This window comes from Varanus komodoensis, unplaced genomic scaffold (assembly GCF_004798865.1).
Source record: "Varanus komodoensis strain SLA01 unplaced genomic scaffold, ASM479886v1 scaffold752, whole genome shotgun sequence".
NCBI lineage: Eukaryota > Metazoa > Chordata > Lepidosauria > Squamata > Varanidae > Varanus > Varanus komodoensis.
Genome location: NW_025336419.1, coordinates 1 through 14562, shown reverse-complemented (window position 1 = coordinate 14562; position 14562 = coordinate 1). Strand labels below are relative to the sequence as shown.

Here is a 14562-nt window from a genome sequence, read left to right as displayed (position 1 = left end):
GAGGTGTGGGCTGCGGAACCATCAGTACGCTGATGATACCCAGCTCTACCTCTCATTCTCCACCAATCCAGGTGAGGCAGTGGCTATGCTGAACCAGTGCCTGGCTGAGGTAATGGGCTGGATGAGGGCCAATAAACTGAAACTCAATCCAGATAAGACGGAGGTCCTGTTGGTGGGTGATTCAAGCTCCTGGGTAGGTGACTTGGGCCTTGCCCTGGATGGGGTTGCACTCCCTCTAAAGGACAGGGTCCACAGCTTGGGAGTGCTCCTCGACCCGGAGCTGTCCTTGGAAGCTCAGGTGAGTGCGGTGGCAAGGAGCGCTTTCCTTCAGCTTCAGCTAATCCATCAGCTGCATCCCTACCTGGAGGAAGATTGCCTGGTGACAGTGACACATGCATTGGTTACTTCCCGGTTGGACTTCTGTAACGCGCTTTACATGGGGCTGCCCTTGAAGATGGTCCAGATACTTCAGATGGTGCAAAACAGAGCTGCCAGGTTGCTGACGGGGACTGGGCGTTATTCTCATATAACCCCAGTCCTCTATCAGCTCCACTGGCTTCCCATCGAAGTCCGGGCTCAATTCAAGGTGCTGGTTATTACCTATAAAGCCCTAAATGGCTTGGGACCAGGATAGCTAAAGGAACGCCTTCTTCCCTATTTGCCCTCCTGCCCCCTGAGATCGGCAGCAGAGGTGGTCCTCCGGGAACCCTCCATGAAAGACGTTAGGAGACAGAGCACTCGGAGGAGGGCCTTCTTTGCGGTGGCGCCCCGACTATGGAATGCGCTCCCCAGAGAGGTCCGCCTGGCGCCGTCATTATATGTTTTTTGGTGCCAGGTTAAGACCTTTTTATTTAATCAATATTTTAATAAGCTTCAATATTGAATGCTATCATATTTTAATTGCAGCCAGAGTGGGTCATTAATTTATTTATGTTCTGTTAGATATTTGTATTTTATTTGTGTAAGCCGTCCTGAGGCTCTTGCAAAAGACAGCATACAAATATCCTAAATAAATTTAAAAAAAATCAGCCAAGCCTTGACTTCCAGATGCCTGCACTCTGAAGAGTGAGGTAGCTACTCAGCATCTGTCCTGAGACCAAAGGATTGTGGGAAGAAGGGCTGACTGTGTTGTCAGGATCAGCAGCCACCTCCTGTGGGCTCAGGAACCCCTCGATCTGGCCCAGATACCAGCCTTCCCTCTGTGGCATTTGACTGGAGAGGGTGCCGGCCATCCCAGAAAGAGAATCCCGCAGACGCTGCTGGGAGAAGCTGCATGTCTGGAAAAGCACCTTTGGGTGCATCCACACTGGTGCATCTCCGGCGGCCCCCACACCCTGGGGGCTGAACTGCCACCTGCAGTACATCCACAGCTCCCCACACGTGGGCCAAGAGCCCCGACTGGGCCTGAGCTGGGGGAAAATGCCAAAAAACCAAGGCTGTTTCCTTACGAACCAGAGGCTTTCCGTGCGAGAGAAAGCGTGGGCCTCGCTGCACACTTGATGCCATGTGGAGCACATCCACTTTTAATCCCCTCGGAGGAATGCTCACGAACAGCACATTCTCCTGCAAATATTAGCCCTGCTAGGCTGCCAAGGTCAATGCCTGCCTGGATTATCTGCCGAGCGAACACCAGCTGTAAATTTTGCCCCAAGTCTAATCCATTTGTGAGTATTAGCAAAGGCTCTTAGCTTGTTTGTTTGCCGTAGCTCTGAGGTCCCCTCCCCGAGCTTCGTTCAGAAGGAAGTGGAGCAAAGCTCCTGGATGAGGGAGGCGCCGTTCACCTTGAATTATTCTTTCTCCTTACTCCTCACCACCACCACCACCCAATAAAGTTATTAAAGGGACAACCCTAAGGAGACTTCGACAACAAAACGCACAGCTTGTTTTCAATTTTAATGTCTCCCTGCCTTCCCCTGCTTGGCCTTAACTCAGCGGTGGAACAGTTGACTTGCATACCAAGGGCTCTAGGTTTGATACCTGCTAGCAACACCGTATAAGCCCAGGAAAGAATCCAGCCGGAAGCTCCGGAGAACCTCTCCTGCCATGGTGTGGATAATGTTGGGGAGATGGGCTCAACCTGAGGCCGCTCTGGCATCCTGTTTTTTTCCGTCTGTATCGTTCTCCACCTACAAATTTCCAATTGCTTCAAATCAATTCTAAATCATCAACTACTTTTTAAAGAGCTTCCTTTTACATCTGTTAATTGTGCTGGGTATGATAGAATGTCCATTTGTCATTAAATTCTTCAGTCTTCTATTTACATAGAAGGTTTTTTAATTTTGCCACCACTGCCTTTAGAGTGGCTATTAATCCCGTAAGGGGGCAGCTCCCATGGAAGCCAGCAGGTGATTTAAGCGGAAACAGGAGAGCACAAGTTCAGGAAAAAGAGGAGGGGCAGGTACTCTGATCCACAGGAAATCTGAATCATCAGGCTTGGGTTTTGACCGAGCTATTCAGGAGTGTCGTGAGACAAAACATGGGCAGAGAAACACCGCTGTTTTCAAGGGAGCACGAGAGTCACTGTGGTTTGCCACCAGTGGTCAAGCCAGAGGAGACAACCTTGGTTTGAAGTGGGTTTGCAAATCATGGTTTGTAGTCACCCTAGTTTGGTGTGCGGGGCCAGAGTTAAGGGTTGCTTTGCATCTGGGACTTTTAGTGTTGGGATGGCAAATAAATATTTCAAATAAATAAATAAAATAAAAATCTGGGCAACCTGCCCCCAATGAGCTAGAGATGAGAGCATGTCGGAGGGAGCCCCTGCTGGGCTGGGGGACGGGGTGATAGGAGGGGCAGAAGGAAGGCTAAAAGGCGCAGGGACCTGCTGCGCGGGCCTGTGAGTGGCAGTCGGGCGTCTCTGGATCCAGAGTCACCTTGTGTCCTGCATCTTGCATGCTCCCTGGCAGGAGAACAGTGCCCATCCGGAGAGAACCTTCAGCGAAGGATTCCAGGAAAGAACCAACGCGTAGGTTCCCTGGCAAGCACTTCCGAGTGCCATGACAGGATGAGGGGAAGTTACTGGTCATGGCCCCCTCCAGTTAGATACTGGATTTTACTCCCCCAGCACCAAATGCCGGATCCTCCCCTTAACACCTGTTGCCGTGGCTCTCGCCAGAATACGTTTCCTGAGCTGGCATTTCTCTCTCTCCCGCTCGACTTTCCCGCTGGCAGAAGTCCATCAGAGGAAAGAGCAAGAGCTAGACGGCCAGAAGAAGGCAAAAGACTTTGGCCGGAGTATTCCACGGATCTCCCCCGATCAAGGATCAGATGTTTACCTCCTCAGGAAGATGGTGGAAGAAGTCTTCGACGTGCTTTATAGTAAGGATCCACCTTATTTATTTATTTGGAACTTTTCTAGACCATCCCTTACCATGGTCTCGGGACGGTTCAACAATAAGACAGTATAAAATAAAACATGCCTACCATGTTTACATCTAAAATATATTGTATTCACCCTGGTGACCAGTAGGGAGTTTCTCCAGGGCTTTCTGCTGCATTTTTCCAAGGCCTTATCAATGAATGTGGCTCAGTCCATGCACTGTTCTTAGTTCCCAACTTTCTGAACTGTGTGGCTAGGATTATGTTAACAGCTTCTGAAGATAAGTGCAGTAGTCGGCTCTAAGCTACTCGTAATAACTTACTTTCCTGCTGCTGTAATGAGGATTCACTTGCTCTGAAGAGAACATTGAGTAGAATGCTGAAAACTCCCTTAGAACCCAGAATTGTTGACGCTGACTGGCAGCATCTCTCCAGTCGATCAATCTCCTCTTTGATCCTCCTTTTCTTCTGCCTCTGACTTTCCTTGGCCCCCATGTGTCATGTATGTGTCATGATATGCCCAAAATCTGCAGTCTGTCTTTGAAGTGGACATCAGTCCATGCAAGCTGATGTCACATCCGTCCTTCAAGATGCCTCAAGAGTCTTGGTTGACAGGCCAAAATAGCTACTTTTTTGAAAAATGTAAGGGGAGTGAGTGTGCGCACGCTTGGACCGTTCGTAGTGTGATGACCTGGGTTCAGTTTGCCTTTTCCTCTCCCGTTTGACTCAGGTGAGGCCTTGGGAAAGAGTACTGTGGTTCCACTGCCGTACGAGAAGTTCTTGAAAGAGCCCAGCATGCTGACGGTTTCTGGGTTGCCCGATGGACTCATCTTCAGAAAACCCACCGAGTACGATGCAAAGTCTCTGATGGCTATTTTAGAACATAGCCACAATATGCGCTTCAGGCTAAGAAGGTAAGAGGAAGGTCTTCTGGGAGGGTCCCTCTTGGCTTGGCCAGTAGCTTGGGCATCAATAGCTTGGGCAAAGGCAGGTGGGTATGGTCCAGATGTGGACTCCAGGGATTGGTGGAGGACAGGAGGGCCTGGAGGAATGTTGTCCATGGGGTCGCGATGGGTTGGATGTGATTTTGCAACTAACAACAACAACATATGGTCCAGATACTGGGGTAGGGGATGAGATTAAGCCTTCCGCTTTTTTAATTGCTCGGGAAGAGCAGTTCCGGGTCAGACCCCCGGCCTCTCTAGTCCAGCATGCTGATCCCACAATGGCCAACCGCTGCACAGTTGGTGGTCAATGGGCCATGCCACTCCAGGTTGCTTCCACTGGAGGCCCCTCCTCCCTGAAGTCTCAAGGCTGTCCTGCTGTGGGAGAGACCACTCGGATGTGTCGGCTGGCTTCTCCGACGTGGGGATGGGCTGTGAGATCTTTCCTGGAGAAGAAGCTGAACCACAGGGATGAGTCCAGTGGCTCCGTATCACCTGCAGGATTGGAGGCTGGATACCTCTCAGCCCTGGTTGCTGGGGAACATGGGCAGCAGGGTGCTGTTACACTGGGTTGCAGTCTTCCCACTGGGGCTTCTGGTTCAGAAGAGGCTGCTCAATTAGATTGTCTTTTGGCCTGATCCGACATGGCTCTTTTTAAGTTCTGTCGGCCCCAGCAGCTATCGCAGCATGCTACATTGAAGGAAACGGGAGAAGGAAACAGGACTATTCCACCAGTTCTACAGGCAGACTTGGAAATGGAGAAACAGCGCAAGTCAGAAGGGGCCTCCCGGGCCATCTAGTCTGACTCCTGGCTCCACTCATGATATGCCTACCACTTAACTGGACTTCCTCTTCCCTCACCCTTTCCTCTTTCTCACAGGTTGTTATCCTGTTAGAGTATAAGCCTATGGAAGGAATCATCCCATTCCACTGAGTCGAAAGCCTTTTTTCACTGAGGAGAGGCACAAAACAACTCAATACTTTAAAGAGCACATGACATGTACATACGGTTTCCTCTCCCTTTTAGGACGCCCGAAGACTCCACCAGGGAGCCCAACTCTTGTGTCGAGGTGAACTCTGGTGCCCTGGCATCCAAAGGGAACCGAGAGCCTGGCCTTAACAACGTGCATGTTAAAACAGCCAATCACGATGCGCTTTCTGGAGTTCCTGCCAACAGTTTCCCGTACGGTGTTCCACTGCCCACACAGATCGCCATGGAGATCAAGCAAGAGGGTCCGCCTGGTCGGCATGGGGTGAACGCAGTCGGCGAGATGCTGCGGCCCCGGCCGGCGGGAGACACGAAGGTGCCTTCGCCGCAGGAGTTCGGGGACTGCTGCGGTAAAGGCCTCCAATGTTTGTTGACCAAGAATGGTCTCTTCAGAGTCTGTGGAAAGGCCTTGGGTCAAAATCGAAGTTGGGTGAGAAGAGGAAGGCTGCAACAATGGCTTTGAGGGGTCACAAGCCTGCCGCTCCTGGGCAGGAAATGACAAAACTAGCTGTGTCCCCCCAAACCCACAAACAGCCTGGTTGCTCCAGGCTGGGTGACTCTGGGGGGAAAGTTCTGTGCTGCCCCTCACTCACTGCGGGCTACTGAGTGGCATCCCCTTGGTTCAGTTTGGAATTGACTTATTAAGGGCAAACTTCTCAGAGAGTTCTCAGGAAGAGCTTGCCTGTTCTCCAAGCACCTCTCCTGTCCCATAAACTGAGCTTTAGGGTTAGATGAGGGACAGCAACGTATTTACCAGAGAAAACCTTGACACATGTTGAGTCCAAAGTGTTGCTTCTACGTTTCCGAGCCGAAGGACTTCACGGCAAAGTGAAGCTCGATCTGTAATGCATCAGGGCATTCTGGAAAGGGGCGCAGCAATGGCAGCACTCTAAAAAAGCTGTTCTTTTCATTCCCCACAATGCCCTTGATGTCGTGCTGTCCCGGGGCATTGTGGGAAAGTTAATATCTTTAATTCCCCGTAATGCCCTGCCCCAGTGCTAGCCTCCCAGCATTCCTTAGATCTAAAAAGTGGGTAAAGAAGGGTTCAGGGCAGGTATCAGTGAGTTCCCTGTTCAATGGATTCCAAATGCTGATCTCAGGTAGGCAGGGTTCCAACCCGGGCAGGGTGCATGTGTGTATGGACGCATGCTTGGTACAAGTTTGTCTTCCAGCAAGGAATTTGAGGGAGGATCTAAGCAAGGCAGAGGTCCAATAAAGCACAAGGGGAGAAGCCCTTTCCAAGGATCTTGGGACTGTTGTAGATCACAAGCTGTATATGAGCCAACAATGTGATGCAGCGGCAAAAACGACAAATGTCATTTTTGGCTGCATTAAAGAAATATCACTTCCAAATCCCATGAAATCCTAGTTCTCCTTTACCCAGCACTGGTTAGGCCTCACCTGGATCCCTGTGACCAGTTCTGGGCCCCACAGATTAAGAAAGATGTGGACAAGCTGGAAGGCAGGCAGAGGAGGGCAGCAGGGATGATCCAGGGACTGGAAACAAGGCCTGAGAAGGGAGATCAGCAGAGTTGGGCATGTTTAGCCTTGAGAAGAGAAGACCGAGGGGAGATGGGATAGCCCTCTACAAATACCTGGAAGGCTGTCACAAAGAGGAGGGCCAGGATCTGTTTTCACTTATCCCAGAGTATAGGACACGGAATAATGGGGTCAAGTTACAGGAAGTCAGGTTCATTACCTGAACTTCAGGTAAAGCTTCCTGACTATTCAAGCAAGATTATAGTGGAACTCAAGCCATGGGGGTACCCCGCCCTGGTAGCCTTCAGGATGCCACTGGATGGCCATCAGTTGGGGATGCTTGGACTTGGAGTCCTGCTTTGTGCAGGAGTTGGACCTGATGGCCTTACAGGCCCCTTCCCACTTGACTATCTCATGATTCCATGGGGCTGATTTCCAGTATAGAGGGAGGGCTGCCTTCTGGTGTTGGATGGCCCTGGGGGCAAAGGGGCGGGGCAAGGGCAAAAGAGGAGGAGCCAGAAGAATACCTACTGATACCAGCCTCTCTTAGCTTAAGGCTCTCACAAGCAGGAACTGAACCGAACCTCAAAATAGGCATTTCGGGATGGGGTGCAGTGCAGGGGAACTTCACAAAAGCTGGGGGACCCCCAATGGCCAGTGCTTGCAGGAAACCGCGAGCTAGCGCTGCCTCCAAGGAATAGTTGTCTTCTCCAACCTGGAACGCTCTAGCTCTGTTGGACTACAAGGCCCATCAGTAGCCTTTCAGTAGGTTGCTCGCATATCCTTGGCCGGGGTGAAGCAGACAGTTGGGCGTGTCTGCTGTGTTTTTACTTTCAAGGCACCCGCGCTGATGCTCACAGGCGCCTTTCTTTCGCTCCCGCTCTCTCTCGTTGCCTCTCTTGCTCCCGCGTCTCTCAGTCCTCATTCTCTTTGCTTCTGTCCTTCTTGTGTCCAGGACAGAAATCCACCCTCCCAGGCGGCCCACTGATCCAGAATGTCCACTCCTCAAAACGCATCCTTTTCTCAATAGTCCATGACAAATCAGGTACGCTTGCATTTTTTGCTCCTTGAAAAGTCCAAGGGAAGTTGAGTTGTGCCATCGGAGTGTGAAAGTCTCCTGCCCTTTTATGTTTTTTTTTCTATAAGCAAAATATCTGGGTCCTAACCTCTCCCCAGTTCTCCATAAGAATAATTCTCCAAGGCCCTTTTATATCCCCCAAATGGGCCCCAAACAAGGGAATAAAAGAAGGTTCAGTACCGGTCATTTTGGGCCCTTTCGAAAGTTGTGATTCTGAGCTAAAACTCTAGCAAACAGAATTTAAATCCATCAAAGGAAAGATTTGTTAACACTGGTTTAAAGTTAGTAGGTGAAATTGCTGTAAGGCAGAGAAGAGGTCAATTGCAGTGGTGCTGTTGTTCTGCAGAACCTCAGGAAGGATTCGGCCTTCAGTTCCCTGGGCCTGCTGAGAGCTCGTGCTCATCCAAACCTCCTGGGGGCAACACTCAACCAGAACGAAGGCCTCTCCTGTGCAGCATGCTTCTTGCCTGAAGCACTCTTGTGTGGGGTCCGAAGTGACCCCAGATGCAACTAGTGTTACTGATGTTAATGAACGAAAACATTTTGCTTGCCAAGAATTGATCACAATTTCTGCTTCAGCTATGTATATATGCCACACTTCAGTACAAAATGCTTTTACCAGGGTGGCTGCTAGCTTTTACTCTCGTTTTCATCTTTACTTTTCACACTGCTTTACCATTTAAATTTTTAAATACTGTGTTTGATGTTTTAAATGGTTGGACGTTCTTGTGAGCCACATAGAAAGCTTCGCGGTGGGATAAAATTGAAATCCATCGATCAAATAGAGAGTAAAACACACAGAAAGCCATCCGTTCATGTTTTTAAATAGAAGCGACAATTTCACACATTGCCGAGGAAACGGAGAGTGCACTTAAAAGGCTTGGGAAAATGCAGGGGACTTGGGCGAGGGGTGGAAATGCGTGCAGCCAGGTACAGCTAAGTGCCAGGTGAGTCTACCTGCAAAGTGCCAGGTGAACCTACCTGCAAAGGGCATTCCAGAAGAGGGTATGTCCGTCTGTGCTGTTGCAGGGATTCGGGGACTGGTTTCTGGCAGGCAAACTCTATGAGTCTGTGCCCATTGAGTTCAATGGGACTTAGCTGGGACCTGCTCCCAGCTAAATTGGCATTGTATCGCGGCATGGAGGAAAGCAAACCAAGGGCTGAGAATTGCAGTCCCTGCTTCCAGCTAACGGAGTGGCCTTTTCGTGCGGTGACTTTGCGAGCCATCTGGCCGAAAAGCGGAGCGGCTGCCGCAGAGCGGGCCCTGCTGGCTTTCCCCCTCGGAGTGTGGCAGGGGAACCACCTGGACTCTCGAGGTGGGAGAAGAAGGTATCGTGTTGGTGCCACGCAGAAACTTCTTATTTTGTTTTCCTAGACAAATGGGACAGCTTTATAAAAGAAACCGAAGATATCAACACCCTGAGAGAATGTGTGCAAATTCTGTTTAACAGCAGATATGGTGAGTGGGCGCGAAAACTCCGGTTTGTCGTCTGCAGCGCTTCTGGCTTGCATCTCATTATGGAGCAATCTTCAGGCATTTGCGTGCATTTCTTTCTTGGCGTTTTTTAATTATTATTTTTAGTCACTGACGCAGCGGTAGACGCCATATGCTACGTGTCCTTGCTCTTAATTGCTCTGTTGGTGCAGCGTATTTTAGGCCCACAGCTTCTAATTAATGCTCTCGTCTGGTCTTCTGGGAACTTCTCTCACCAGTCAGTAAATTTATAATTGGCCTGGTCCGTGCTGGGATGGAAGATTCACTAGACGGTGCAGTTGCCCCAGGGGAAATCGTTTCCTTCGTCAGCTGGGAGAGGAACCTGCATCCAAAACAACAATCTTTTTGCAAAATGTTATTAAATCACAGCTAACGCGCTGCAGCAACTGAAAGACTAGTCTCTGAGCATGAGCAGAGTGGTTGGTTGACCTAACCTGGACACTGCTTCCGAAAATCCATTTTTTTTTGGTAATGCTGGACTCCACTCCTCTGTGGAGATCTGTCTGTAGATCTCCGTCTTGGAGATCTACACAAGCCCCCTTACTGGTAGTTGTTCTATCCTGACCCTTGTGCTATGGGGTGAAAGACCAGACAGCCTTTGTCTCCTCCCTTCTCTCTCAAGCCCGGTCTGTTCCCATGGTCTGTCTGACCACCTGGGGTGACAGAATCTCGGTTTTCAATTGGCGAGGAAATGAACACTCGGCTCCGTGGGAAAGATCAAACGTTTGAAGCTCTGCAACTTTATTGATCGGTGGCCCAGTACCTGCAGTTGCTGACGATAGTGCATTCCTGGGTAGAGGCAAACTCAACTACAAAATCACAGCCCATGTGCAGACAGTTTTATAACCCGCTAGTCACATACACCAACACAGAGTGTTCGGCTCCCAGTGCACGAGCATCCGGACGTCTTTGGGCATGGCGTGATGTTCTGAACGGATCAGGACCACTGGTAGCAATAGCGTGGGAAGTGTGCCTGATGGCTTTATTGGCCGGTCAGCTGAGGAGTCCCCTTTGCCGTTGGGATGCTGCTTAAACATGCGAATGTGTCCGACAGAGGAGCCATTCGGGAAATCTGGCTGGGCAGCCACACGGTGCAGGCCCTTGCCCCTGGGGGACCCGCTGCTTAGGTGGGCCCGTTCAGAAGCAAATGGGCGCCCTTGTTTCCGCTTTTCTGCAGCTGACGAGCACACGGGCATTTCCTCACTAACAGTATTAGCCTCCAGCAGCTTCTCCGTCCAGCTAAGAATGCCCTCTTCTTAGAAGAGGCTTGGAATTCTGTTGCTTTCCAAGAAAGGGGCACAGGTTTGATTTTATAACACCAAGGCACATAGAAGCAATTTTTTTCTCCCAGGATTTATCTGAACTTTCCCAACAGGGGCAATGACCTCGAGACAATGTTCCCACACATTTCCAACACCCCTTTCATCCTCACCCCAGATTGCCCATGAACTTTATGGCATAGTCCAACTCATCCAGAGAAAGGACGTGTTAGCATCCAAACTCGACCAGTAGTCCTCAGGATGAAAGAGACAGCAGTAGTGCTGTTGAAGAACATTTGTACAAGCTTCTGTTTTCCTCTCCCCTCTCGTCCTCCTCCTTTGCCCCTTCCTTTCTCCCTTGTTCTCCCCTCTTCTTCTCTGTCTTACTTTTTTTCTTTTTCTTTCTGATTTATATCCTGCCTTTTTCCTGCAAAGGGCTCAAGGCAGCTTACATCAGTCTCCTCCTCCATCTTATCCCCACAACAACAACCCTGTGAGGTAGGCTGGGCTGAGAGTCTGTGACTGGCTCAAAGTCACCCAGTTGGCTCCGTGGCTGAGTGGGGACTCGAACCCGGATCCTCTGAGTCCCAGTCCCATGCTCTTAACCACGACACCACACTGGCTCTCTACCATCTCTCTACCACACTTTCTTCCCTACCATCTTGGCTTTTCTGGAGGAGGAAAATATTTGAGGAGAAAGTGGGAGAACTGGAAGATGAGTCATGGGGTGCTAATGACTGGCGTTCATCAGGGGTATTATTAAAACCCTTAAAAAGCACCTTAATTAAGAAAATGCACCACCAAAACCCTTGCAACTTGTTCAATATTATGGTGTCCCTGCGGAAAGCAAAAAGGGCTGAGGGTCTTGCTGAAGGGGCCCCAGTTAGTTCTTGGTAGGAGTGGAATTCGAACTCGGGACGTCCCGATTTGGAGGGTCCTCTCTGAGCCGCTGCACCATAGCTCAGCTCTCCCTGGTTAGGCCCGTTCTTCTGTCATGAATCCTTCACCTGTTCTTCCCTTAAACATTCAATGTTTTCTTGCTTTCAGCTGAAGCCTTGGGACTCGATCACATGGTCCCTGTCCCATACCGGAAAATTGCTTGTGACCCGGAAGCAGTAGAAATCATTGGGATTCCAGACAAAATCCCGTTCAAACGGCCCTGCACGTACGGCGTTCCAAAGCTGAAACGAATCCTGGAGGAACGGCACCACATCCATTTCGTGATCAAAAGGTACTTGGTCGTTCCGGGAACCTCCAGGGAACTGCAAAGTAGAAAGGCAAAACCTTCATTCAGCAGGTTCTGCTTTCATAAAGAGACCTGCTTTCCACACCAAATTGCTGTTTTCCTTAAGTTCCCGTCCGGATCTCAGGTCTGGTTGCACTTCCTGATGACACCGTCTGGCTCGTAATGCGCTCAGGACTGCTGTGCATGCCAGGCTCCCAGGGCTCCCCAGTCTGTGCTTCAGCTTGGGTGCCTTGGGGAAACTGGCTTTCCCCGAGTTTGCTGGCCCTGGGGTGCCTGGGCAGAGCTTTGCGCTTTGGACTCATGCTCCTCCCAAAGTAGCCTTGTGCTCGGAATGCAGCAGAATATTCCTAGCTGGACAGTCTTTCATTCTGAATATTTATGGATTTTGGTGAGCAGTTGCACCTTGGCCCAGCAGGTAATTCCTTGCGTGCTGTGATGAACGGAACTAAAGGAAATACTTTCCTTCCAAAATTCTTCCTCCCCTGCAAAAGATGGAGGCCAACAGTGAAGAAAGGGGAGAAAGACCGAACGGAAGAGACTTAGACAGAAGCAAACAACCTGACAATTTCAAGCATGTTCGCTTCCCATTCCCATCAGCCCTAGCAGCATGGCCAGTGGTAAGGGATGATGGGAGTTGTAGGCTGAAGTATCTGGAGACTTCCTGTTGCCCACTCCCCTGGAAAAGGAGAGATGCTCTGTGATAAATTAGCACGAGCATTTTAGACCAGCGCGGAAGAAATTTCCTCTTTTTCCTAACTTAAAACTTAAAGGGTTCCTGGCCTTCTTTCTATGAGACAACAATTAAAGCGTAGGGAAGGTGGGGCTACTGGGGGGCGATCAGAGAATGACCTACTAGTTCCAGGTAGGGTCAGCTACCCGAGCGACGAGCGGAAGTCTTTGCCCACCTTTCCCCCTTCTTTCGAACTTAATTGTTTTGTCCCCTCTCTTTGTAGGATGTTTGATGAGCGCATTTTTACAGGTATGCTATTCATCCTCTTTAATTCTTTCTGTCTGTGGGGAAATTACTTTCTCATCCTCTCAGATTTAAGCTAGATCTCCATAAAGGTTTTCTCCCTAGTTCGGGGATTTGTGCCCTTCCTTGCTTCAAAAAGAGACCAGGAGAGTTTGCATGTAACACTAAACCATGGTTAGAGTCACGCAGTTGAGGGGCGGCGAGCCTCACTCTCGCGCACTTCCCTGGCTGCACCAACGCAACCGCAAAGAATGCTCAATTTTTTAAAGCCCAGCCTTGCTCAGCCCTAAACTGTGGTTCCTCTTAACTGTAGGTTGTTGCAACAAGCCAGCTTTGTGAGTTACCCTTTGAAACTGGCTTCTTTCAAACAAACCATAGTTAAGGTTGGACATCACAATCACATGTGGTCAATTAGAAAGGGGAAAAGGGCCTCTGGACGCCAGAGGACAGGGAGTAGGTGAGCCCAGAGGTCTTGGCAGCTCACCCTCGTCGCCCTGAACTACGGGCCGGTGCCACACGCAAACCGGCGCAAGATGAAAGAGCCGAGAGGAGCTAAGGAGGCCCGCTTCGTGGCTCAGGTGCCAGATATCTTCCTGGCTCGGTCCTTTGTGGACGAAAGCATCGCTTGCTACGCAGCTTTCCAATTCCATTGGAAGGGGTTCTGTTTGGTTTTTTTCTTTAAAGGAGGTCTCTGTGTCTCTCTTTCCACCATATGGCACTATCAGTAAAGTATATCAGTAAATCAGGGTCTTTTTTTAAGAAGGTATATCAGGTATATCTTTTCATCTTTTAAAATGTGCTTTTAAAAACCTTTCATTTAAACATCTTCTGCTTATGACAAGCCAGGTGAGTGAAGATAATTATTATTATTAGAACATTTCTATGCCGCCCCTTGCCGAAGCCTCGGGGCGGCTACACAATAAAATACAATACAATACAAAAATAACAATATAAAATTAAATAATATAAAATAAATAAAAAATATAAACGATATAAAAGAAGTTAGAAAAGAAAAGTTAGAAAAGAAAAGAAAAGAAAAGAAAAGAAAAGAAAAGAAAAGAAAAGAAAAGAAAAGAAGTCGCCCTGGCCAGATAAATAAGATAATGCTTCGAGACTGGCCGTATGGCTTCTTAAATTAGGGAGGGGGGGCTTTTTTGTTTAGGTGCTCTTTTGTGGGGTGCGGGCAAGCAATGGGCAGGGATACCTCCAGAAGTGGGTGGAGCCAAGGCCGGGGTGGGTGGAGTTTGCAGGTTGTCCAACATTCCACTGAGGCTCTGAGCAAACCCCACATCCTTGGTCTAAATCTGTCCTATGAGAAATATGTTTCTTGTTCTTCCTCTCATGCAGGAAGTAAATTTACCAAAGATTCAACAAAGATTGAGCCATCTAGTCCCTCCGGGGAAATATCTCCTGAACCACACAGAATGGCTTTTCTTGATTTAGCAGGGACTTCGCAGACGAACCACAGGTAAGCTAATTCCATCCTATAAATTTCTTGACCTTGTAGTATGGCTAGTTACCTTTGGACCACCTGCCCATCTTTATGTATGCTATTTTTATATGTGTATCCCACTTTTTTCCTGCTACAACATTACTGAGCAAGACCTATTTTAGTCTTGCCTAAAAGTGAAATATATCATGAGATTCAACAAGTTCCCAGGGTATAATAAGTTTAAAATCACAGTAAAACACATTGAAAATTAAAACTGTAAAACACCACAGTATAAAAGAGTGCTATCAGAGCAGTCAACAGAATTCAAAACAAACATCAGTCACATAAAAAGA

The 14562-nt window shown here is 49.1% G+C and overlaps 1 protein-coding gene across 1 annotated transcript in view; it reads left to right on the top strand.

Annotated features, from left to right (window-relative positions):
- The window catches only part of LOC123035042 (general transcription factor II-I repeat domain-containing protein 1-like), a gene marked incomplete at its 5' end in the record, with an annotated part of 16530 nt that extends 2173 nt beyond the window's left edge, over positions 1-14357 (top strand). Inside the window, 8 exons of the mRNA XM_044452878.1 lie at positions 3169-3315; positions 4046-4229; positions 5287-5597; positions 7682-7771; positions 9180-9263; positions 11606-11789; positions 12758-12783; positions 14125-14357. Coding sequence (XP_044308813.1) covers positions 3169-3315; positions 4046-4229; positions 5287-5597; positions 7682-7771; positions 9180-9263; positions 11606-11789; positions 12758-12783; positions 14125-14249 — 1151 coding nt within the window. The remainder of the gene's footprint in view (positions 1-3168; positions 3316-4045; positions 4230-5286; positions 5598-7681; positions 7772-9179; positions 9264-11605; positions 11790-12757; positions 12784-14124) is intronic.
- Between the last annotated feature and the right edge of the window lie 205 nt (positions 14358-14562).